Source organism: Macaca nemestrina, unplaced genomic scaffold (assembly GCF_043159975.1).
Source record: "Macaca nemestrina isolate mMacNem1 unplaced genomic scaffold, mMacNem.hap1 Scaffold_67, whole genome shotgun sequence".
Classification (NCBI taxonomy): Eukaryota; Metazoa; Chordata; class Mammalia; order Primates; family Cercopithecidae; genus Macaca; species Macaca nemestrina.
In genome coordinates this window covers 191,326-218,103 of record NW_027257834.1, presented here as the reverse complement: position 1 = coordinate 218,103, position 26,778 = coordinate 191,326, and the positions used below count along the sequence as shown (strand labels likewise).

General features: G+C 45.6%; 1 protein-coding gene across 23 annotated transcripts in view; it reads left to right on the top strand.

Moving 5' to 3' along the window:
• Window positions 1–26,778, top strand: part of LOC139361593 (disco-interacting protein 2 homolog C-like) — a 190,779-nt gene that overhangs the window by 130,918 nt on the left and 33,083 nt on the right. For 16 of the 23 annotated variants that reach the window (XM_071090211.1, XM_071090205.1, XM_071090206.1 and 13 more), the window contains one exon: window positions 10,590–10,715. In XM_071090211.1, coding sequence (XP_070946312.1) covers window positions 10,643–10,715 — 73 coding nt within the window. In that variant the 5' untranslated portion in view covers window positions 10,590–10,642. The other 7 variants (XM_071090193.1, XM_071090189.1, XM_071090190.1 and 4 more) reach the window with 6 other exon arrangements.

Sequence of the window (26,778 nt, the reverse complement as noted above, 5' to 3'; positions counted from 1 at the left end):
TTTTTTTTCTTCCAGGATTAGGAGTCGACTTTCAGAAAATCCTTCAACTTTGCAAGCTTAATTTTCCGTAAAAATATTCCTCTAGGATAAAAACAAGACACAAAGAAGTACGTGTGGACTGCAGTTAAAAATTTTGAACACAACTTAGCTTAGGAAAGTTGACATTTACAAAGAGCAGGACGCCCGTTCAGTGCCTTCTAGGCACTGGGAATGGCGGTCTGTGGGCGACCCTAACATGTGAGGTGTCCTGAGACGTGATCGCGGTGTTCACGCTTTTGCCGAGGGCTTCCCGGGAGTACCAGAGGCTGTTTTTCTGCAGTCGGCCAGGCAGCAGCTGCTGGAGAAGGAATAAATAGTAAAAGATGTGCACGGTGTTATTGTGGCAGAGAGGGTAGAACCAGGGTCACTTTGTTCTTACAGTTTTAAAAAACTAATAATGAAGTCCTTAAATATGTTCAGGATTTCAAAGCAGTTGTGGGTGTGTCTGTGTCTAGCTGCCGTCGGGTGCTTCCTGCGAAGAGAGCTTAGAGACGCCACCTTTCCTTAATGAGGTGACAGGGCCTGGAGAGGTGTGAACCCCGTGGTGGGGGGGTGACTGAACAGGGGTGAGGCTGGGTCAGCGTGGGGATCCACCCCCACTCCACGTTCCTGTAGGGAATCCACAGTTCTAAGTCTTTCTGATATGGGTAAAATGAACCTGGAAGGGGTGTTATTTTTTAAGAAGTAAGTGCCATGCTCTTTTTTCCTCATACTTTTCCGTGTTTAAGCAGCATTGAAGAATAAGGCACTAGTAGCATGTTGGTTTGGAAGCAGTGTTGTTGGTTATTTGACGTTGAATCTGACTTTAAGGTTGCCTGGTAACAGAAGTTTTCCTTTAACAACATGGGACTCTGTTGAATCTGTTGCCCCATTGGCTGAGCCGCCTGAAATCAGCGCGGTGGCAGCTGAAGAGGCCTCTTCCCCTTGGAGGAAGCCGCTGGATTGGCAGGAGGCACCGCCCTTGATTGAGGCAGGTTTGCAGGGACCCCACGCGGCACCTGCAGCTCTCTCCTGCCCCCTGCTGGTTGGCCAAGCAGCCTCGCGACAGTGTGCTCATTGTGAATGTTCACTGGGGCAGGTCAAGGCTTTTGTTCCAGAAACACTGACTTCAGAAACGGCCGGCCGTGTGTGTTGAGCATGGCAAGAAAGACTTACGTGTGTCTTAAACCTCTTGAACAAAGCAAGTTGATGTTTCAAATGCATCTCGAAGGCTAATGACTTTGCTATGGTCAATATTCAGGAGAAAAGAGGGTTTGATGAAATAGAAAGACAGGAGTGGCAAGTGACGTGCTTGTGCCCCGTATGACTAAGCGATGTCCTGGCTGTTCCACACCACGACCTCTGAGCAGCCAGCCTGCAGATACTGGGTCGATTTAGATATCCTTGATCTCTGCAGAACTTTGATCAGGTAGCTCAGGAGCAGATTGACACAAATGCTGACTGGAAACCCTGGCACACGGAGGCACTGGAAACAACAAGCTGCTATTAACATCATAGTGAGAGGCAATCGCCTGCTCTCTTAGGTGTATCAGGTTCTTTTGATTCTAGACTTTCATCTGCGTTACAATACAGTTTTGCTCGGTTTATCCCCATTACTCCCCTGTCTTCACTGTTAAAGTCTCAGCCAGCACTTAACTCTGACACTGCAGGAATTTCACTGCGGCTGACCAGGCCTACCTGGCTTGGCTGTAAAGCAGGCGAGAGTTTTCTGGAAGGCAGTGACGAGAACCCGAGGCAGGAAAGAGCGTTGCTGGTCCACATACGGCAGTGCACCTGCAGCAGAGCATGTACGTGCACGTTCAGCCTAAACAGGTGTAGGAGAGAAGAAAACCACCTATGATTAGTCACTTAAAATGCCACATACCCAACCCTTGATACCCTAGCACATAGAGTACTAGTGGTCTTGGAGACGTCAGGTGTGCTGAAGTCTGATTTTCTCACTTAACTTTTCCAGCAGCGTTTTCCTCATCTCTAAGCTGGGGCTAACAACTGCCCTGCATAGATTTGTGAATGGAACCGTGCATGTAAAGTGGGGTAGCCCCCAGGACCTAGGAAGGACTCGTGTTCAGTGTCGGTGGTCATGTGTGCTGTACGGGTCCACCAGGAGGACCATTGCTACAGATAACTTTCTCCGTTCAATGTCACCGAATATAAAAGCTGGGAGCTTGGCTTCTGATGTGTCTGGTTTGCTGCAGGCCGCGCTGCACCCTGTGGTTCCTGAGCCCTGGGCTGAAGTACGCCGCACTGCATCGCCTGTGCCGCTTTTGCTGTGCAACGAGAGCTCCTGCCCTGGGAAACTTCCTCGCGCCTGACGAGCACCACAGTTTGCAGCAAGACCTGTCCAAAGCGTGGACTGCCAGGAGCCCCGCCTTGGACCTGTCCTCTCCAAGTTGGGAGCGACTTTGTGGGGTTTGTCGGCCCTTCCCTCAGGTGTCCCGTGTCTCATGGATCAGCCGGCGAGACCCGTCTGGAGGAGCACTCTGTAAAACGCTGCCTGCCACGCAGGTCTCCTAGCGCAGAGTGAGGCCACATCTGCAGACCATACCGCACAGAGTCCCGGGGCATTCCGCAAGAAGGGGAGTGGGATGTGTGTGAGTTCCCACTGCGGAAGCCGGCTCTGCTCCGTACTCTGCGTTCGGGGTGCCTGATGTTCAGACCTGCTGTGTCTATTGGGGGCCATGGCAGGGCAGTGGGGGAGGGGGGCGGGGAGCAGTGCGAATGGATCCAGGGAAGGACTTAGTTGAATCCCAGCTGCCCACATACTTGTTGCTGGTCTTGGACAAGCTCCGTAGTTTCTCTGGGCTTCGGTTTGATTGTAAGACTAGGACGCCGCCCTAGTATGAAGATGTCGGTGTGTGCGGGAATGCCTGGCGCAGTCACGATGGGTTTTCCTTCAGCCTCCTCGGTGCCCCTCCCTGGGTCAATCAGTATCCATGCGTGTCACAAGTAAATTCCAGTCCCTCCGAAAAACCAGTTGACCCGAGTTTTATGGTCAAGCATGGTGAGTGTCCTTGCCAGGAAATGCCACTAGATGTCTTGGGCCTGCTCCTCTATGTCCACAGCAATCCCCGGAACAGGCTGGTTCAGGACGTGGGAGGTGGGAGTCGGTGTTGTACCTAGGACAGGCTGAAGTGAAAGGCTCATTTGCTCTGGGAGGGCTGATCCCGATGACACATCAAGAGGAGCCCCATGGCTGACCCTGGAGGTGGACGGTCGGGTCGGATTGGCCGCCCTCCAGCACGTGTTTCGAGTGATGCCTTCCCTGAGTCACGCAGCCCTGATCTGTAGCGCACAACTTCCCAGCTCCAGCCAATCTGGTCTTGCCGTCTCGTTGTGCCTTGTGTTGGGCATGTGGAGGAGGAAGAAGTTGAACCCATCCCCTCTTTGAGAATGGCAGGGCAGTAACAAAGGCGGTTGATGTATACATGGCCATCCTCGTGAGGTGAGGACCTGAAAGGTTTACTGCTTTCCTGGAAAGCTGCTCTGGGCATCACCATCACTGATCATGGACAGCAGCTCAGAAGCCCGCTTAAGGTGCAGGGAGGGACCGGCGCTGGTCCTGTCTGTGCCCAGGCTGTTGGTCACACCGACGGCCAGGCGATGGCTGCCTTTGCACGAAGCTGGGGTCAGAGTGAATTTGGGCAGTGTCGGCTTTGATTTAGGTCAAGATTGGTCAGTCTTCCTAAAATACTAGCCATGAAAGCTTTCATAGATTGTAGTTCTTTGGGAGGTTTATATGTGGTTTTTAAAGCACAGGGCCCATGGCCAGTGTTGAATGACATTTTGTTCAGTGTAACTGACAGGACACTGGACCTGAGTCCCAGGCCTGCCACCGGGTTCAGGGAGCTTCAGAGAGGGAGATGTTTGTGCTCAAGTTTTCGCAGATGGGATGGGACATGGGCATGGGGCTGGAATGCTCTAACCTTCAATCTTCAGTCATCGGTATCACCTGTGCACACGCATATCGTTTTCAAAGATGGACGAGCTTTTGGGAAATAGCTGAAGACTTTTCAAGTTTTGAAAGAAGCCGGGATGACACTGGAAACGTCAGGTGTCTTGGCTGCTGATCAGGTTCATCACCACGCACATGGTCCCTAACCTGGCACACCTCTGATCCCACACAGTGGGTGACCAGGTCCGTAACCTCAAAAGCTTCTGATTGGGTGCAGCTGGTGACTAGGTCTGTAATCTTTCCTGGCTCTGATTGGACAACAGCAGGTAACCTGGTCCCTAACCTCGCACACCTCTGATCATGCACAGCGGGGTGACCAGGTCCATAACCTCAAACTTCTGTGCACAGCAGGTGAACAGGTCCCTAATCTCAAAAGCTTCTGATTGGGTGCAGCTGGTGACTAGGTCTGTAACCTCGCATGGCTCTGATTGTGCAGAGCTGGTAACCAGGTCACTAACCACACACACCTCTATTCGTACACAGCAGGTGACCGGGTCCATCACCTCACACCTCTGATTGTGCATAGCAGGTGACCAGGTCTGGAACCTTGCACACCTCTGATCGTGCACAACGGGTGACCAGGTCCATGACCTCACGCCTCTCTGCACAGTGGGTGACCAGGTCCATAACCTCACACCTCTGATCGTGGACAGCTGGTGGGCGCAGGACCCACTTCAGTGAGGGGCTGACTTCCCAGGTGTGAAGGGAGAATGCTGTGTGGCTCGCTAAGCCCCTCCATGCTTTGGGGGCTCCAGGCTGTGGGCAGCAAGTAGCAGGTTGTCCCATGAGGATGCTGTGTGTTGGGGATGGGAGGCAGCTGCAGGGTGGAAGTAGGATGATGTTGTAGGGGGCCACTGTGGGGGGGTGGGACGGGAGGCAACTGCAAGTTGGAAGTAGGATGTTGTCCCAGGAGGCTGCTGTGTGTGGGGGAGGGAGGAGGCAACTGCAGGGTGGTGTGGTGGTCCCCGTGCCACTGATTTCAGGTTAAAATCGAATGTGGACCTCTTTTTACCATAGTTTTTAATTACTCCGCTAGTTTGTGTTGCTGTCTCTTGCTGTGAAGTCCACAGTCTGACGTCTCTGTGGTCCCCATGTTTCCCTCCTGCTCGTGTTACCCAATCCTGTGGGTCAGCTGTGAGGAAACCACTCTCCACTCCTCATCTGGAGTGGCCTCGAGTTGAGTGTACTGCTCTCCTTGTGGGCTAAAGTGTTCTTCTGTTACTGTTTTCTCTGTTTTTTGACTAAATTTAGCAGACTTGTGTATGGTGCAAACACTTTTAAGAAAGTCTTTTGCTTTTATGGAAAAAACACCTGCATTGCCTTAAAATGAACCTTTCCTGTGTCTCCATCCTTCCCCATAGATTGCTCTGTGTTAGAAACTCGGTGGTGTGTGTGCTTCATGGCCTCATTCCATCAAGCACTGTAACCTCTGATTGCAACAGTGACTGCACTCAAGGTAAAAAGCTTTGCAAATGTTGAAAAGAATGAACAAAAACAATATATTGTTCTCTTGTCATCCTGAAATGGCTACTCTTAATATTTTCATGTAGTTCTTTCAATTCTTTTTAAGTAAAGTTGCTTCTAACACAAGCAGTTTGATTATATTGATCAAATTATATTCAGGAAATAAGGAGAAAGTAAAAAGAATATCCAGTTTGGGGCAGAAAGGAAGACGACATAGAAAGAGGCTGTAAAACTCCCTGCAACTTGAAAAGCTGGGTTGTGGTGGTTGTGGTTTTGTTTTTACCGTGAGAGACCACAGGATTCTTCTTGGCACTGAAGGGCAATAAGATAATACCCTGTGTATGTGTGTTCTGGTGGCTGTATAAACCGAGCCACATGTCCGCTTTCGAAGCAGAGTAAAGCATGAGGTTTGAGGTAGTGGTTTGGTAACTTTTGGAAAGTCTGTTTGTAGGACTGCACTCCAGAGATTAGGTCAGTCTGAGGTAGATTCAAATGATCTGTTCAGTCCTTGGGAGCTTTCTACACCGGGTGTACGCCTGTTCTGGATGTGGTGTAGAAGGAAGAGGACTGGGAGGGTTTCTTGCTTCCCGGTCATAGAAATGCCTGCAGTTTTCACTGTTTGTTTTCTCTCGGGAAGCTATTTCGGGAAGGAAGTGTCCGTTCCAAGGCTGCTGGTTGGCCTGTCGTCACCCTGGGGGTCTTGGTGTGGGTCACGGGTGCTGTGACTGCTCACGAGTGGAGCTCTGTCTCTCTCGCTGCCGCGCTGGTAGACAGCTGGTCACCAACAAAGTGTGTGTCCCAGTGGCCTTTGAGAAGAATTCTCTGCATCATTTTTATACAAGGTCCTTTTTCCTTTCAATGTCAACATCGTGTCTTCTAGCCAAGCGATATGTTCTTGCAGAAACAGGAAGTGTGGCCCAAGTGAGAAATGAGGGAATTGATCCATAACTGCTATCAGTTTTTATAGAGATGAGCCATTGTAATTTATACATAGACATGTTAAATCTGTAGAAGTCAGTCACGGTGCCAGACCCTCACAAATGCCGAATGTCTACGTGGGACCTCTCTTCTATCGGGTCCACATCACAAGAAGAAAAGTCGCTCAAATGCAGCACGGAGTGGACGTGAATCTCCAAAAACTCCATGAATCAGAGTGACTGCTTTCCCAATTGCCGGTCTCCCCATTTGAGGTTGTGAGATTCCCGTTCTGAAGCTCCTTCAATTTCCCAGCATCCATTTCACTCCTTCATGGAAATAACAGACTCACACTGATACCTTGTTCTCAGATTTTCTAATTAGAAAAAGCACATATTTCACAAGAATTGTCCAGCTAACTCACTCCTTAGCCTGGGGTAAGCCACATACCTCTTTTCTCTTTAAAATACTCACCTTTCAGAACTCTTGGTAAATTATTTAAGAATAGGAAGGTACCATGACTTTGGGCACAAGCAGTATTATGTATAATGTGCAAGTGAATGCCTTGAGAGCCATGGTTGCTAAAAACAAATTTTCTGAGAAGAGAAAAATGTAAGCAGTTCTTTACATGATCGTTAATTTTGTTTTGCCTAAATAACATCTTGTCTTTGTACAGGGATACAGGATGTTGCTGAGTATTTACGGGGGCGAGTGGGTCCTGCTGCCCCACTATGTGATCCTGAATATCGACAGGGGTGAGTGGGTCCTGCTGCCCCACTGTGTGTGACAAGCCCTTTGTTTCTGGCCCGGAAATGTGCCGGCTCCGTCAGTGCATTGGGCTGGTGTTGGCTCCCTTTGTTAGTTTGCATGCGAGGCAAAATCTCACGCCTTTCACTCTTGTTGACATACAGATGCCAAAGCTTTGAACAAATTCTTACTAAATCAAACCCAGAAATATGTAAAAGGGATAAGAATACCATGACCACTTAGAGTTTGTTCTCATGATCTGTAGTTTTGCATTGCACATTTGGCTCATCATTCAAAAATCAATGTAATTCACCACATTAACAAAAAATAAAGCAGAAAACCCATTGTATCCTCTCGGTAGACACTGGAAAACATCTGTTGAAATTTAATAGTCCTTATACGAATTTCCTGTCACATCAGGAACAGAAGGGAACTTTCTCCATTTGATAAAGGCCACTCCTGAAAAACAAGAGCTGATCCCCCTCCTTGGTGGTGGCAGCCGGGGAGCTCTGCCCACAGTCAGGGGTGTCGGGAGCATGGCCATTCTCCATGGTTCAGGTTCGCATGGTGCGCACTGGGGCCCTCGTCCGTGAAGTGAGTCAGGAAAACTAAAAGGCATAAAGACTTGGAAGCAGGGAGATGCTTGATGTACAGAAGACACAGGGCCTTATTTAGAACATTTTAGGAAATGTACAACCAACCAGAAATGGTGTGAATTTTGCAAGCATGCAAGATGGACTCCTTGCAACAGATGTATACCGATGCCCAGTGGCCCGTGAGGGGTGCTCACCAGGGAGTCATTGGGTAAGTACAACTTAAACCCACGAGGTTCCCCTTCACAAGAGTGGAGAAGGGAGGACAGTAGCAGGTGCTGGTGAAGATATGACAGACTGGATCTCAGACTGATGGAGACTTAAAATGGCACAGCCACTTCAGCACACTGTGGCAGTTTCTTTAAAATGTGTACACTTACCATATGGCCCAGCAGGTACGCTGTAGATGTTCACCAAGGAGAGCTGAAAATGTGTGTCCTTGTAAAAGAATGCACATTATCTGCAGAGTAAATTGTCATAGCCAAGAACTGGAAACAACATAAATGTCTCTCATCTGGAGAAACATGAGCAAATTCTGAGATATTCATACATTGTCCTAGTTCCCATCAGGAAAAACGTACAAAATACTGAAACCAAAACAGAGAATGGGGATGAGTTCCAGGAGCCTTGAACTGAGCACAGAGTGAACACCACGCCGTGGAGTCCATGTGACAATGGAGAATCTATGCGAGTCTCGGGTGACGGAAGAGCGCCAAGAACACTCCTCGAGAATGAACAGTGGCTGTCTCTTGAGGGCTGGGATTGACTGGGAGGGGACTTGTGGAAACTTTGATGCAAAAGATTTGAGTAGGGTAATAGATTTCCATTTATCGAAATGCGCCAAGTGTACTCAAGATCTGAACATTTCACTGTATATACTTTGTACTCCCTACCTTCCAAAAAAACAATGAAAAAATAATTACAAATGAGCACTGAACTGAACACAAAACCTGAGAAACTTGGATTCTGGACGGGTAAAAATCACATGGCAAATCAATTCATGATCCTGGATTGGATCGTAAAAGAGGAAGACAAAGTAAGAAAATTATGGAGACAGTTGACACCATTTGAAAGTGAACTTTGTATATGACAGTTAAATTTTCGGATCTTGAGGAAAATGAACGTGAGAGCATATCCTTGTGTTTAGGAAATACATTGAAACATTTCAGTATGGAAGGACATAGTATCTGAAATTTATTTTCATTTGACTTAGAAAATTTATGGCGGAGGGGGGAAAGTAGTGATGTAAGATAGGAGCAGTTGGGCCTAAGTTGAGCCTGGTAAGTTATGTGGGAATTCGCTAAGCTGGTGTTGCAGATTTTCTGTGTGTTTGAAATTACTTCCAAAAAGTTTAAAACGGAGAATATGCAAAACAAAAAGCGATTTGTGGAAGTGAGTGGACTGTCACCTCATTGATCCCTTCAGTTTTCGGCCATGAGCCAAGTCAGTCACATAGTGGTTTTTGACCTGGGAATTAGAAATAGTGGCCAGATGACCAGGCTCTTGATCTAGTTAGGGAGAGAAGTGTGCACAAAGGCTGACCAAGACCAAGCAGTGTGATGAGCTGCTTGTGGGCGTGATGCTGAGGGTCTGGGTCCTGTCTCAGGTGGCAGCTTGGGGGGTTTAAGCCAGAAATCCACCTACGATTCCCTTTCAGTGGGATCATTCTCGCAGCTTCAGAGAAAACTGCCCCAACCCGTCTTCACTCACGCTGGCCATTTTTGGTGGTGGTAGTTTTATTCTGCTAACACCGTTCTCACTGACAGTTTAGGGCCTTTGAGCAGGTTTTTGCCTGTGTGTCGAAGATTCTCGTCTTGACAGCCGGTGTATTTCATTCCTGTTGTTCTGATTCTGTGTTGAGAGGGTTCTTCCCTGGCTTCACAGTTTGGAGTTGCTGCTGCATCTGTCTCTGCTTTAATTCTCTAGCCCATCTATCACTTGTCTCATCCCTTAAGAAGTGGCCTGCGTGAGATGCCATGAGACTGTCTGCCTTATCACCACTGCGACCCCAGCCCATAGGGACTTACAGAGAAGGCATTCAGTGAATGTGTGGAATTAATGTAATGGTTTAATAGCCACAAAATGTCTTAATGGTTGTTTTAGTCCATTTCCATGCCGCTGACAAAGACACACCCGAAACTGGGAAGAAAAAGATTTAGTTGGCCTTGCAGTTCCGCATGTCTGGGGAGGCCTCAGAATCATGGTGGGAGGCGAAAGGCACTTCTTACATGTCAGCAGCAAGAGAAAACGAGGTAGAAGCAAAAGCGGAAACTCCGATAAGCCATCAGATCTCATGAGACTTATTCACTATCACCAGAATAGAACAGGAAAGACGCGCCCCAATGATTCAGTTACGTGTCCCTAAGTCCCTCCCACAACACATGGGGATTCTGGGATGTAGAATTCAAGTTGAGATTTGCGTGGAGACACAGCCAAACCATATTCATAGCCAACCCAGTCCTGGCCCATGGCTGGTGTTGAGCTGAGCTGCGACCGTGGCTGTGTGAGTTGGGGTGCGAGGCGTGCACACGCCTCTCAGCGGTACAGTGAAAGGATTTGGAGGCTCAAACGTGTGACCTACAAAGAATCTCCAAAGATTAAGGTGCATTCACATTAAAAAGAAAAATCTCAGTGCAGTTTATAGCCAGTGTTTGCTTGCAGATATGGATTCTACAGTAATAAAATGAATAATTAAAAGTCTGTGAATAAATTTTAATGCCTTATTGGAACTGTAAACACTGATTTTCTTTCCTCACCCACCCATCTGTTGGTGAGTTTCAGAAGGTGGATGAACCGTGCTGCGGGGACAGAGAGGAGGGTGCAGCTTGGCCTCTGGGACCTCATTTGAGCACTGAGTGACTGAGCTCTCTCCATTTCAGACGTCCACACGGAAGCTGTCCAGGCGGCTCTGGCCAGACACAAAGAGCGGAAGATGGCAGTGCCTGTGCCTTCCAAACGCAGGTCCCTGGTCGTGCAGACCTCCATGGACGCCTACACCCCTCCAGGTAAGGGACACGCTCCCCGACGCTGCCTCTTGAACATGCTGGGCACCTCAGAATTGACCGCTAGCCCAGCAGTTGGGTTTTTGCCTTCAAAATCATGGTGCAGAAATGCAGATTTTGTGAACCAGAAGTCCAAAAACAGTGTATGAAAAGTAACACTGTGTATCTGTATAAATACACACTTTTAACTTTTCATCAAGATTCACACATATGATACATACCAGTAAAATCTCACACAGTTTTGTTCATTTAATTCTTCGTAGTGAAAAGGGAAGAGTTTGTAACACTCTGAGTGGAATTGGACTTTTCTTCTGATTAGGCTGTGGCACGCATATTCTCAAATCTTCAGATAAGTGTGCTATATTGTTGGATTGTTTTAGAACAAGCGAATAGGACAGTTTAGGCTGCTACCCGAATCAGCTCATAAACTTTGCCTGCAAGGTGCTAGCTAGTATTTTAGTTCCTGCAGGCCATAAGGTCTCTCACAACCACTGAACTCTGCCCTCAGCCATGGGTGATAGCAAATGCGTATGACTGTGTACCAATAAAACTTTATTTACAAGAACAACGGACCAGATTTGGTGCACAGACCTGCCAACCCCTGATCTAAATTACTGAAGGTAATAGCCAATTTATATTTCTGCTATATAATACTGCTTTTCTTTAATCTTGAATTTTACATAACTACCCCAATTCTCTATTTTCTCTGCCCAAATAATTATAAACTACATTTCATGATCTTCACGCCCAAGTAAAGCAGAAAGTTTAGTTATCCAGATACTTGCTAGAGACAGATTGAACCTACGCTATTTGGTGTTTAGTTTCTGTGATTTTGATTCCAACATTATTCATGTCGTTGTTGCAAGCTTGTCTTCTCAAAGGACCTGAATAACCTTCCATCCCACGTTGAAGCTACATATCACTTTAAATGACACCGTATTTTTGCTCCAATACCAAAGAAACTTAAGGTACAATACGAATAGTTGAAAATGTACAACATTTTGGGGAGTATTTTTACTTCTGAAGTTTAGCTTAGTCTTGGCAAGCAGTGAGACAGAAGGACGTGCTTCAGATCAGAGCTGAGGTCAAGCGTATGTCCACATTACTGCAGGCAGCTCCTGAGTTTCACCTTTACGTGAAGGTACTGGAATTTAAAGGACAGAACTTAAAGAGTGCATCATTTTGGGTTTTCGTTGCTTTTTGTTTTGAGACAAGGTCTTGCTCTGTCACCAAGGTTGGAATTCAGCATCATGATGGCAGCTCTTGGCTCACTGCAGCTGTGACCACCTGGGCTCACGCGGTCCTCCCACTTCAACCTCAAGCAGCTGGGATCACAGGTGCTCGCCACCACACCCAGCTAATTTTTAAGTGTTTGTAGAGACAGGGTGTTCCTATGTTGTTTCTGTTTTTCATTGACACATAACGTGTTCTTCTTCTAAAGAACGCAGTGCCAGCAGGCAAGGGAGTGAATGCCGTGCTAGCAAGTTGTTGGCAAGTTAGCCCTTTCTGCCAACGTGCTTCCTGGGGCTCCTCCCTTTCCTTATTTTAATATTAAGCCACATCACATAATTAAGGGCTGGGCACGATAGCTCATGCCTATAACTGCAGTAATTTGGGAACCCAGGGCAGGTGTATGGCTTGAGCCCAAGGGTTCAAGGCCAGCCTGGACAACATGGTAAAATGTACAGAAATGCCTTTTGTACATCTTGTCTTCACCAAAAGTACAAAAAATTAGCTGAGCCTGGTGGTGTGCACCTCTAGTCCCAGCTACTTGGGAGGCTGAGGTGGGAGAATGACTTGAGCCCGGGAGGCAGAGGTTGCTGTCAGCTGAGATGGCACCACTGCACTCCAGCCGGGCCAACAGAGCAAGACCCCCATCTCAATTAGAAAAAAATAACGATAATAAATGCAGACTCTTTAAAAATGATTAGGCCAGGCATGGTGGCTCATGCCTCTAACCTCAGCAGTTTGGGAAGCCAAGGCAGGCAGATTGCTTGAGTTCCCAGCATTTGAGACTAGCCTGGGCAACATTCCAAAGCCCATTCCTACAAAAAATACAGAAATCAGCCAGGAATGGTGTTGTGTGCCTGTGGTCCCAGCTGCTCGGGAGGCTGGAGTGGGAGGATCAGGCTGCAGTGAGCCATGATCGTGCCACTGCACTCAAGCCTGGACAACAGAGCAAGACCCTATCTCAAAAAATAACATGCTCAATCCTGTTTGTTTAGTTAATGGTTATAATTTGCCAAAACTTATGGTAAAATAATTGTATTTGTATGTGTTCTTTGTGTAACTAACAACATGGACGTAAAAGGATAACCCACTTGAAATATTTTAAACCAACTTTTTGGCACTAACCAGTATGTAAGGCAACGGACATTTTTCTTGACCACTTTCTATAAGAGAAATGACTTTGAAATGGAAGAAACAGTGCGGTTATTTGCTTATTTCACTTATTGAATCCAACCGCTGAGAAATGTTACTCGGTCATGTGTGATGAATAACCTCCTTGTACAGATGTCTGCAAAATATAAAAGAATATTATTTGAAATGTTATTTTTGTGAAATATTTGGATTTGACCAACAGTTTTATGTAAGCCATAAAGCATCCTTTGTAAATTTTCATCAGGAGTTCTCTTGATATATCATATGGGGCAGTTTTGTAAAATCGTAAATGTCAATATCATAAAAATTTTTTTTACTCCCAGCCTATTTTGTGCTTAGCGACAGTTTGCATGTTTATTACCGTACTTATTGATCCAAATCTTAGCTGCATTTTCTTACCTATTTTTCTTGGTTGTTGGTAACAGTGGTTAGATCTTACTCAGTTTCATTGCCCTTCAGAGAATGTTCTTGAAGTTTATCTTCATGAAATGACTGGCTGCTGACCTGGATCCTAGTTTCTGGAGAAACTCTCATTAGGATTGTCGCAACGCTAATATTCTATGGGTGAAACTTTAGTTTCCAAATGTAAAGATAAAAGAATAATTTGCCAAAACGACTTCTAGCCATGATGAGAGAACAGGGACCCAAATCACACATCTGCCATAAACAACTGTAAAACTGCACAAAACGAATGAGGTGGCTGTTTTTAGTCTGTGACCACAGCTGTACCAGCCAGAACCTGAGGGCGAGGGCAGGAGAATGAATAAGATGCACCCACAGTACACTTCCCCTCTGGAAAACACCTGCAGACCGTGGTGCCGAGAGTTCAGGTGTGGGCAGAGCATGGCCATCCTACCACGTCCAGAAGGCGGAGCTCAGAGAGAGCTCAGGTGTGAGCGGAGTATGGCCACCCTAACACGTCCAGGAGGGGGAGATCAGAGAGAGATCGGGTGTGGGCAGAGCATATCACCCTACCATGTCCGGGAGGGGGAGATCAGAGAGAGCTCAGGTGTGGGCGGAGCATGGCCATCTTACCACATCCAGGAGGGGGAGATCGGAGTGGGTGCAGGATGGGAGCTCTCCACAGATTCACACCAACAGCGAATCCAACCAAGCCTGCCCATGTCACGATGACCCAGCCGTGCCTGTGCTAACTGCTAAAACAAGAGCTGGAAAGCTTTAGAGGAAGGTTAGGGATCCTGAGTGTGCTCAACAAGTTACCCACAATGTGTAATATTCAGCTAATAATCACTGCATACACAGAGAAACAGGAGGTAGAATCTGTGGTCAAGAAAAAGGCAGTAAAAAGTGCACACACATGCAGGATGGTCTCTGTCACTCACCACACGCGGCGGCTGAGCGCATGAAGTGCGCCCGGTCTGAACTGGATTTGCTGCGTGAAAGACATGCCAGTTAATATAAAAAACAGAAAATATTGTATTTTTTTTTTTTTTTGAGACGGAGTCTGGCTCTGTTGCCCAGGCTAGAGTGCAGTGGCGTGATCTCGGCTCACTGCAATCTCCGCCTCCCGGGTTCATGCCATTCTCCTGCCTCGGCCTCCCAAGTTGCTGCCCGCTGCCACTCCTGGCTAACTTTTTGTACTTTTAGTAGAGACGGGGTTTCACCGTGTTAGCCAGGATGGTCTCGATCTCCTGATCTCGTGATCCACCCACCTCGGCCTCCCAAAGTGCTGGGATTACAGACTTGAGCCACCGCATCTGGCCTATTTGTATTTCTTATTGCAAGTATGGTATGAGCATTTTGAGTTAAAAATATACTAGTAAAATTAATTGTACCTGTTTATATATTTATATGAGGCTACAAGGAAGGTTTCAAGTTCTATAACAGGACTCTCATAATTCTGTTGGAAAGTGCCCATCTAGATGTCTGATACAGCAGAAGACCGAGTTTTTAAATCTACAATTATAAATATTTAGGGAATCAAATTACAATGTGTCAAAGAATGAAAATATTTTAATTCTTGAGCCAGAGGAAGGGAAGACACTTTTCACTATAATGGAGTTGGGGAATTTCAGGTTCCATACACGATAATCTTGAGAATTGTCACTCCCTCCTCACAGGTAAAAAGCTGAGCAAACTGAAAAATCAGCAGCTCTTCTTAAACCTGCAAGAGACCTGAGGTCACAGGCAAGCCACTGTCCATAGCGGTAAAGCAGAGAATCACCAAACACTGGAGCACAATGCTCCAAGGAACCCACACTGGGATTGGAAAACCTGAACTGGAATTGACAAATTGCTGCAGTGAGGTGTGGCCACGTCTGAGAGTTAAAACCTCCAGGAGGCCTGTGCATATGGGTCTCATGCTTTTGTGAGTTGTATCATCAGAAGCTCAACCAGGTTCTCGAAGTAAACATCACAGAAAAATCCCCTCATACTTTACTACAGGGGAAAGAGAATAGGAATCATTTTTCAATATGTAGGTGCACTCTTCACTAGGTCTACCTTCCAGAGAAGCTAGTTAGCTAGAGACTATCCTGGTGGTATTTTATCAGAGCCTTCTGACCTGGGAGAAAGGGAAATACCCAACTCCAATCTCCAGAACTGAAAAGCAAAAAAGAACAAAGTATCCAAGCACGATGGGACTTCCACAGAGGCATAAAATATGCATAACGGTAATACAAGGGGGAAGAAAGAGGAACAGAAGAAATATTTGTAACGGTCATAGCTGAATTTCCTCAGATTAATGCCAGACACCAAACCATAGATCCAGGAAGCTCAAGAAACACCAAGAAGGATAAATGTAAAAACGACGACGACAAAAACAAAACAAAAATAAACTCTATTTGGGCATAAAATATTCAAACTATGGCGAATCAAAGATTAAAAAGCAAAGAAACCAGAGTAATCTCCTTCCCTATGGTGGATCAAAGATAAGAATTATTTTCAACTTCCCCTCAAAAACCATGAAAGCAAGAAGTGGAGTGAAGTATTTAAACTTTTGAGAGGAAAAAAATTCCATTAACCTAGAAGTCTATACTCTGTGAAATTATCTTTCAAAAGTGAAGAAAAAAAAGACCTTCTCGGACAAAAATTGAAAAATTTGTCACCGGTAGACCTGCCCTGCAAAAAATGTTCAAAGTTCTTTAGAAAAAATAGTAGAGGTCAGTAACTCAGATGTGCACAAAGAAAGGAAGAGCACAGTCTGTTTACAGGGCTCACAGCTGTCATCCTAACACTCTGGGAGGCAAAGATGGGAGTACAGCTGGAGGCCGCTTAGTTGAGACCGGCCTGGGCAACGTAGTGAGACTCTGTCTCATTAAAAAAAAAAAAGCCAAACGTGGTGGCCAACACCTATAGTGCCAGCTACTTTGAGAGGCTGAGACGGGTCACTTCTTGAGCCCAGGATCCCGTTCAAGGCTGCGGTGAGCTATAATGATGCTGCTCCAGTCCAGCCTGGGCAACAGAGAAAGACCTTGTCTGTTTAAAAAAATAAATAGAAAAACAAAAACCATTAAAAAGGAAATAGTGAAGGTAGAAGGAAATCTTTCATTTTTCTTAGTAGATCTAACTTAACAGTTCATTCATATAGCTACAGTAAATATAATGTATTATATGCTTATGTATATGTCATATACACACACTTAAATATAAGTGAAATGAATGAGAGCAGTGATACCCAAGGGATGGGAGAGAGCAATTAGGAATAAGGATTATTTTGTTATTATAGTGTGCTTACATTATCAAGAAACCAGTGTAGTGTCGTTTGAAAGTGGACTTGGGTTACTTGTAAATTTATATTGCAAATTCCAAGGCAGCCACTTAAAAAAAAAAAAAAAAAGAGTAACTGATATGCTAAGAAAGGAAAGAAAATAAATCATAGAATATGCTCAATTAAGACCACAAGGAAAAAAAAAAAGTGAAAGACAAAAACAAAGAACAAGAGCAACAAATAGAAAATAGTAACAAATACGGTAGATGTTAATTCAACTGTATATTATTACTTTCAATGTCAGTCCAAATGCACCGAAGTATATATTATCTATAAGAAATCCACTTTAGATATAAAGACATACATATAGATCAACAGTAAAGGGATGGAAAAAGATATAAATGTTAACACTAATTTTTTGGTGTGCAATGGCCTGATCTCATCTCACTGCAACCTCTGCCTTCCAGGTTCAAGTGATTCTCCCTCAGCCTCCCGAGTAGCTGGGATTACAGGCATTTGTCGTCATGCCCGGGTAATTTATTATTATTATTATTATTTTAAATTTATTTATTATTATTATACTTTAAGTTGTAGGGTACATGTGCATAACGTGCAGGTTTGTTACATATGTATACTTGTGCCATGTTGCTGTGCTGCACCCATCAACTCGTCATTTACATCAGGTATAACTCCCAATGCAATCCCTCCCCCCTCCCCCCTCCCCCCTCCCCATGATAGGCCCCGGTGTGTGATGTTCCCCTTCCTGAGTCCAAGTGATCTCATTGTTCAGTTCCCACCTATGAGTGAGAACATGCGGTGTTTGGTTTTCTGTTCTTGTGATAGTTTGCTAAGAATGATGGATTCCAGCTGCATCCAAGTCCCTACAAAGGACTCAAACTCATCCTTTTTTATGGCTGCATAGTATTCCATGGTGTATATGTGCCACATTTTCTTAATCCAATCTGTCACTGATGGACATTTGGGTTGATTCCAAGTCTTTGCTATTGTGAATAGTGCCGCAATAAACATACGTGTGCATGTGTCTTTATAGCAGCATAATTTATAATCCTTTGGGTATATACCCAGTAATGGGATGGCTGGGTCATATGGTACATCTAGTTCTAGATCCTTGAGGAATCGCCATACTGTTTTCCATAATGGTTGAACTAGTTTACAATCCCACCAACAGTGTAAAAGTGTTCCTATTTCTCCACATCCTCTCCAGCACCTGTTGTTTCCTGACTTTTTAATGATCGCCATTCTGACTGGTGTGAGATGGTATCTCATTGTGGTTTTGATTTGCATTTCTCTGATGGCCAGTGATGATGAGCATTTTTTCATGTGTCTGTTGGCTGTATGAATGTCTTCTTTTGAGAAATGTCTGTTCATATCCTTTGCCCACTTTTTGATGGGGTTGTTTGTTTTTTTCTTGTAAATTTGTTTGAGTTCTTTGTAGGTTCTGGATATTAGCCCTTTGTCAGATGAGTAGATTGCAAAAATTTTCTCCCATTCTGTAGGTTGCCTGTTCACTCTGATGGTAGTTTCTTTTGCTGTGCAGAAGCTCTTTAGTTTAATGAGATCCCATTTGTCAATTTTGGCTTTTGCTGCCATTGCTTTTGGTGTTTTAGACATTAAGTCTTTGCCCATGCCTATGTCCTGAATGGTACTACCTAGGTTTTCCTCTAGGATTTTTATGGTATTAGGTCTAACATTTAAGTCTCTAATCCATCTTGAATTAATTTTCGTATAAGGAGTAAGGAAAGGATCCAGTTTCAGCTTTCTACTTATGGCTAGCCAATTTTCCCAGCACCATTTATTAAATAGGGAATCCTTTCCCCATTTCTTGTTTCTCTCAGGTTTGTCAAAGATCAGATGGCTGTAGATGTGTGGTATTATTTCTGAGGACTCTGTTCTGTTCCATTGGTCTATATCTCTGTTTTGGTAGCAGTACCATGCTGTTTTGGTTACTGTAGCCTTGTAGTATAGTTTGAAGTCAGGTAGCGTGATGCCTCCAGCTGTGTTCTTTTGACTTAGGATTGTCTTGGAGATGCGGGCTCTTTTTTGGTTCCATATGAACTTTAAAGCAGTTTTTTCCAATTCTGTGAAGAAACTCATTGGTAGCTTGATGGGGATGGCATTGAATCTATAAATTACCTTGGGCAGTATGGCCATTTTCACGCTATTGATTCTTCCTATCCATGAGCATGGTATGTTCTTCCATTTGTTTGTGTCCTCTTTTATTTCACTGAGCAGTGGTTTGTAGTTCTCCTTGAAGAGGTCCTTTACATCCTTTGTAAGTTGGATTCCTAGGTATTTTATTCTCTTTGAAGCAACTGTGAATGGAAGTTCATTCCTGATTTGGCTCTCTGTTTGTCTGTTACTGGTGTATAAGAATGCTTGTGATTTTTGCACATTAATTTTGTATCCTGAGACTTTGCTGAAGTTGCTTATCAGCTTAAGGAGATTTTGGGCTGAGACAATGGGGTTTTCTAAATATACAATCATGTCATCTGCAAACAGGGACAATTTGACTTCTTCTTTTCCTAACTGAATACCCTTGATTTCTTTCTCTTGCCTGATTGCCCTAGCCAGAACTTCCAACACTATGTTGAATAGGAGTGGTGAGAGAGGGCATCGCTGTCTTGTGCCAGTTTTCAAAGGGAATTTTTCCAGTTTTTGCCCATTCAGTATGATATTGGCTGTGGGTTTGTCATAAATAGCTCTTATTATTTTGAGGTACGTTCCATCAATACCGAATTTATTGAGCGTTTTTAGCATGAAGGGCTGTTGAATTTTGTCAAAAGCCTTTTCTGCATCAATTGAGATAATCATGTGGTTCTTGTCTTTGGTTCTGTTTATATGCTGGATTATGTTTATTGATTTGCGAATGTTGAACCAGCCTTGCATCCCAGGGATGAAGCCCACTTGATCATGGTGGATAAGCTTTTTGATGTGTTGCTGAATCCGGTTTGCCAGTATTTTATTGAGGATTTTTGCATCGATGTTCATCAGGGATATTGGTCTAAAATTCTCTTTTTTGGTTGTGTCTTTGCCAGGCTTTGGTATCAGGATGATGTTGGCCTCATAAAATGAGTTAGGGAGGATTCCCTCTTTCTCTATTGATTGGAATAGTTTCAGAAGGAATGGTACCAACTCCCCCTTGTACCTCTGGTAGAATTCAGCTGTGAATCCATCTGGTCCTGGACTTTTTTTGGTTGGTAGGCTATTAATTGTTGCCTCAATTTCAGAGCCTGCTATTGGTCTATTCAGGGATTCAACTTCTTCCTGGTTTAGTCTTGGAAGAGTGTAAGTGTCCAGGAAATTATCCATTTCTTCTAGATTTTCCAGTTTATTTGTGTAGAGGTGTTTATAGTATTCTCTGATGGTAGTTTGTATATCTGTGGGGTCGGTGGTGATATCCCCTTTATCATTTTTAATTGCGTCGATTTGATTCTTCTCTCTTTTCTTCTTTATTAGTCTGGCTAGCGGTCTGTCAATTTTGTTGATCTTTTCAAAAAACCAACTCCTGGATTCATTGATTTTTTGGAGGGTTTTTTGTGTCTCTATCTCCTTCAGTTCTGCTCTGATCTTAGTTATTTCTAGACTTCTGCTAGCTTTCGAATGTGTTTGCTCTTGCTTCTCTAGTTCTTTTAATTGCGATGTTAGAGTGTCAATTTTAGATCTTTCCTGCTTTCTCTTGTGGGCATTTAGTGCTATAAATTTCCCTCTACACACTGCTTTAAATGTGTCCCAGAGATTCTGGTATGTTGTATCTTTGTTCTCATTGGTTTCAAAGAACATCTTTATTTCTGCCTTCATTTCGTTATGTACCCAGTAGTCATTCAGGAGCAGGTTGTTCAGTTTCCATGTAGTTGAGCGGTTTTGATTGAGTTTCTTAGTCCTGAGTTCTAGTTTGATTGCACTGTGGTCTGAGAGACAGTTTGTTATAATTTCTGTTCTTGTACATTTGCTGAGGAGTGCTTTACTTCCAATCACGTGGTCAATTTTGGAGTAAGTATGATGTGGTGCTGAGAAGAATGTATATTCTGTTGATTTGGGGTGGAGAGTTCTATAGATGTCTATTAGGTCTGCTTGCTGCAGAGATGAGTTCAATTCCTGGATATCCTTGTTAACTTTCTGTCTCGTTGATCTGTCTAATGTTGACAGTGGAGTGTTGAAGTCTCCCATTATTATTGTATGGGAGTCTAAGTCTCTTTGTAAGTCTCTAAGGACTTGCTTTATGAATCTGGGTGCTCCTGTATTGGGTGCATATATATCTAGGATAGTTAGCTCTTTCTGTTGAATTGATCCCTTTACCATTATGTAATGGCCTTCTTTGTCTCTTTTGATCTTTGATGGTTTAAAGTCTGTTTTATCAGAGACTAGTATTGCAACCCCTGCTTTTTTTTGTTCTCCATTTGCTTGGTAAATCTTCCTCCATCCCTTTATTTTGAGCCTATGTATGTCTCTGCGTGTGAGATGGGTCTCCTGAATACAGCAGACTGATGGGTCTTGACTCTTTATCCAGTTTGCCAGTCTGTGTCTTTTAATTGGAGCATTTAGTCCATTTACATTTAAGGTTAAGATTGTTATGTGTGAACTTGATCCTGCCATTATGATATTAACTGGTTATTTTGCTCGTTAGTTGATGCAGTTTCTTCCTAGCCTCGATGGTCTTTACATTTTGGCATGTTTTTGCAATGGCTGGTACCGGTTGTTCCTTTCCATGTTGAGTGCTTCCTTCAGGGTCTCTTGTAAGGCAGGCCTAGTGGTGACAAAATCTCTAAGCATTTGCTTATCTGTAAAGGATTTTATTTCTCCTTCACTTATGAAACTTAGTTTGGCTGGATATGAAATTCTGGGTTGAAAATTCTTTTCTTTAAGAATGTTGAATATTGGCCCCCACTCTCTTCTGGCTTGTAGAGTTTCTGCTGAGAGATCTGCTGTTAGTCTGATGGGCTTCTCTTTGTGGGTAACCCGACCTTTCTCTCTGGCTGCCCTTAAGATTTTTTCCTTCATTTCAACTTTGGTGAATCTGGCAATTATGTGTCTTGGAGTTGCTCTTCTCGAGGAGTATCTTTGTGGCGTTCTCTGTATTTCCTGGATTTGAATGTTGGCCTGCCCTACTAGGTTGGGGAAGTTCTCCTGGATGATATCCTGAAGAGTGTTTTCCAACTTGGTTCCATTTTCCCCCTCACTTTCAGGCACCCCAATCAGACGTAGATTTGGTCTTTTTACATAATCCCATACTTCTTGCAGGCTTTGTTCATTTCTTTTTCTTCTTTTTTCTTTTGGTTTCTCTTCTCGCTTCATTTCATTCATTTGATCCTCAGTCGCTGATAGTCTTTCTTCCAGTTGATCGAGTCGGTTACTGAAGCTTGTGCATTTGTCACGTATTTCTCGTGTCATGGTTTTCATCTCTTTCATTTCGTTTATGACCTTCTCTGCATTAATTACTCTAGCCATCAATTCTTCCACTTTTTTTAAAGATTTTTAGTTTCTTTGCGCTGGGTACGTAATTCCTCCTTTAGCTCTGAGAAATTTGATGGACTGAAGCCTTCTTCTCTCATCTCGTCAAAGTCATTCTCCATCCAGCTTTGATCCGTTGCTGGCGATGAGCTGCGCTCCTTTGCCGGGGGAGATGCGCTCTTATTTTTTGAATTTCCAGCTTTTCTGCCCTGCTTTTTCCCCATCTTTGTGGTTTTATCTGCCTCTGGTCTTTGATGATGGTGATGTACTGATGGGGTTTTGGTGTAGGTGTCCTTCCTGTTTGATAGTTTTCCTTCTAACAGTCAGGACCCTCAGCTGTAGGTCTGTTGGAGATTGCTTGAGGTCCACTCCAGACCCTGTTTGCCTGGGTATCAGCAGCAGAGGCTGCAGAAGATAGAATATTTCTGAACAGCGAGTGTACCTGTCTGATTCTTGCTTTGGAAGCTTCCTCTCAGGGGTGTACTCCTCTCTGTGAGGTGTGGGGTGTCAGACTGCCCCTAGTGGGGGATGTCTCCCAGTTAGGCTACTCAGGGGTCAGGGACCCACTTGAGCAGGGAGTCTGTCCCTTCTCAGATCTCAACCTCTGTGTTGGGAGATCCACTGCTCTCTTCAAAGCTGTCAGACAGAGTCGTTTGCGTCTGCAGAGGTGTCTGCTGCATTTGTTTAGTTTACTGTGCCCTGTCCCCAGAGGTGGCGTCTACAGAGACAGGCAGGTTTCCTTGAGCTGCTGTGAGCTCCACCCAGTTCGAGCTTCCCAGCAGCTTTGTTTACCTACTTAAGCCTCAGCAATGGCGGGCGCCCCTCCCCCAGCCTCGCTGCTGCCTTGCCGGTACATCACAGACTGCTGCGCTAGCAATGAGGGAGGCTCCGTGGGTGTGGGACCCTCCTGGCCAGGTGTGGGATATGATCTCCTGGTGTGCCTGTTTGCTTAAAGCCCAGTATTGGGGTGGGAGTTACCCGATTTTCCAGGTGTTGTGTGTCTCAGTTCCCCTGGCTAGGAAAAGGGACTCCCTTCCCCCTTGCGCTTCCCAGGTGAGGCAATGCCTCACCCTGCTTCAGCTCTCGCTGGTCGGGCTGCAGCAGCTGACCAACACCGATCGTCCGGCACTCCCCAGTGAGATGAACCCAGTACCTCAGTTGAAAATGCAGAAATCACCGGTCTTCTGTGTCGCTCGCGCTGGGAGTTGGAGACTGGAGCTGCTCCTATTCGGCCATCTTGCTCCGCCCCCTCAATTTATTATTTTTTTCTATTTTTGTACAGATGGGATTTCACCGTGTTGGCCAGGCTGGTCTTGAACTCCTGATCCATTCTGCCTTGCCCTTCTAAAGTGCTGGGATTACAGGCATGAGCCACCGTACCCGGCCAACACTCATTTTGAAAAATGAAAGTGGTGATGAAAGGACACAAAGATAGATGTGTACCCGCCCCCCACCCGCTACACCCTTGTTCTGCTCTCTAATCTTTGCACGTACCAAAGGTTTTGTAAGTTCTGTAAGTACATGTTTCTCTTTCTGAGGCCAGGTCACAAGGAATGTTTAAGTAAGATAGCCAGGTCACAAGGTGTGTTTAAGCAAGATAGCCATAAACTGGTCGTGCAACCTGATGCAATATAATTAACTGCCTTTGTGTAAAACTGCTCTTCTGCCTCAAGGGTTGTACTGAAATATCAGAAATGGCGGGAACCAATCATAGTTTGCCAAATCGCTTTGTTCAAACTCCAGCCAATCATACCTCTAATTTGTATAATGATTCTATGCCTACTTTCCTTAGACTATATAACATTGTTCGGAGCTCAGTAGGGGAGCTCTCCTGCCCGTCTCGTTTCACGAGCAAGTGAGAGCTCCAGGTTCGAACCTGTAATAAAGATCCTTGCTGCTTAGCTTTGACTCTGGACTCTGGTGGTCTTCTTCGGGGAATAAACGGTCTGGGCATAACAAATGGGGGCTCGTCCGGGATTTCCCCCAAGCCCACCAGACCCCCAAGTCAACGGATCTTAATCTGTAGGTAAGCCGGCTTTGTCACTGTCTCTGTCTTTGTCTCTGTCTGTCTCCCTGAAATTTCACGAAATCCGTAATCTGTAATCTGTATTGGTCTGTTCTGTAAGTGGCACGGTCTTGGCGGACGCGCTAGAAGACAGCCACTCGGGACTGGTGGGAGACGTTCCCCAGTGCCCATCTGGGGGCCTCCATCCTTGGTTGCCCCGTCTGACTCAGGTCGGAAGTCCGACACGCGCTCGCGAATGCTCATCGTTATTACTGTCTGTCCGTTATTGTTAAGTGTTAAGTGTAAGCCCAAAACGAAACATAAAACCTTTTCTTCCCCCTCCAGGACCGGACCTGTCGGATACTCCCCTCTGCTTCACACTCATTTTCGTCCCCCCTTCTCTTTGTAGGAGCAGTCCAAAGATGGGCAACAACCAGAGCACGCCGCTCTCACTCCTTGTTACCAATTTTAAGGATGTGAAGGCTCGGGGGCGTAACTTAAGCGTAGAACTAAAGAAGGGAAAGCTAGTTACTTTCTGCCGTTCGGAGTGGCCCTCTTTCGGCGTAGGGTGGCCCTCTGAAGGAACTTTCTGTCTCTCTATTATTACTAAGGTAAAAACTAAGATTTTCCTGCCAGGGCAGTCAGGACATCCTGATCAAATTCCTTATATTCTAGTGTGGCAGGATCTTGTGGAAAACCCACCACCCTGGATAACTCCATTCATCCTTGAGCCCTGCAAAGTCCTAGTAACGCGACCTACAAGACAAAAGACTCCCTCTGCTCCCTCGGCCCCTGTGCTGCCGGACAGCCAGGACCCCCTAACGTTAGAACCCACATTTCCCCCACCATATCAGCACCTTATCCCGCAGGACCCAGTCCCCCAGGGTGGTGCTTCCGTAGAGGGAAACCGAGAAGCGGAAGCAGCCGAGAGTGAAAGTAACCTGGGGGGGCCGGCCGGCCGAACACGAGGCCGCGTACAGCGGGACCAAGCTTCCCGACTCCCTGACTCCTGCCTCTCAGAGAAATAGGATCGCTCGATGATACCGGGCTCTCCCGTCTCATGTATTGGCCTTTTTCCACCAGTGATTTATACAATTGGAAGTCCCAAAATGCTCGGTTCTCAGATAATCCCAAAGATCTAACCTCGTTGTTAGACAGTGTCATGTTTACTCACCAGCCGACCTGGGATGACTGTCAACAGCTCCTCCGAATCCTGTTCACAACGGAGGAGCGGGAAAGAATCCAAGTTGAGGCCAGAAAACTGGTTCCAGGAGATGACGGCCAGCCAACTGCAAATCCTGACCTCATTAATGCGGCTTTCCCTTTGACCCGGCCCAGATGGGACTACAACACGGCAGAAGGTAGGGGACGACTGCTCATTTATCGCCAGACTCTAATGGCGGGTCTCCGGGCTGCAGCTCGCAAGCCCACCAATTTGGCTAAAGTATATTCTGTGTTACAAGGTAAGACAGAAAGCCCCGCTGTGTATTTAGAGAGATTAATGGAAGCCTTCAGACAGTTTACCCCTATGGACCCGGAAGCACCGGAAAATCAGGCAGCGGTAGTAATGTCCTTTGTAAACCAGGCAACACCAGATATTAAAAGAAAACTCCAGAAATTAGAAGGTTTAGAGGGAAAGCAGATTCAGGACCTCCTTCAGATGGCCCAGCGAGTTTATAATAATAGGGATACTCCAGAAGAAAAACAGTTCAAGGCAACCAAAGAAATGACCAAAGTCTTAGTAGCAGCTTTCCCCCAGGCAGGAAATGGCCAAAACAGAAAGCAGAAAAAGCAAGGCCCTAGGCAAGGATTAGAAAAAGATCAGTGTGCTTATTGCAAGGAACGTGGCCACTGGATTAAAGACTGCCCAAAGAAACGGAGACCAGCTAACCCTACCTCCGTACTCGTTACCCAGGACTCTGACTAGGGAGGACGGGGTTCGGACCCCCTCCCCGAACCCAGGGTAACTTTGCAAGTGGAGGGGTCCCCAGTTCGCTTCTTGGTCGATACTGGGGCGGAACGCTCAGTCCTAACCAAACCAATTGGAAAAATGTCTAAGAAAACATCCTGGGTGCACGGGGCCACAGGCATCAAAAAATACCCCTGGACAACCCAGAGGACTGTAGACTTAGGAACGGGAAAAGTCTCCCATTCCTTCCTAGTCATCCCAGAGAGCCCCTGCCCTCTACTAGGGAGGGACTTGCTGACAAAGATGGGGGCCCAAATCCACTTTGAGCCAGAAGGGCCCAAGATAACTGATTCCCAAAACAGGCCAATATCTATCCTGACTGTCACCTTAGAAGATGAGTACCGACTCCATCAAGAGCAAAAGCCCCCCGATCAGGGAATTGACTCTTGGCTCCAGCGTTTCCCTGAAGCGTGGGCAGAAACTGGGGGCTTGGGGCTAGCTAAACATCGACCTGCCATATTTGTGGAAGTTAAGCCAGGGACGGACCCCGTTCGGGTTCGGCAATATCCTATGCCCCTGGAGGCAAGAGAAGGAATTACGCCCCATATCCGCCGACTCCTAGACCAGGGAG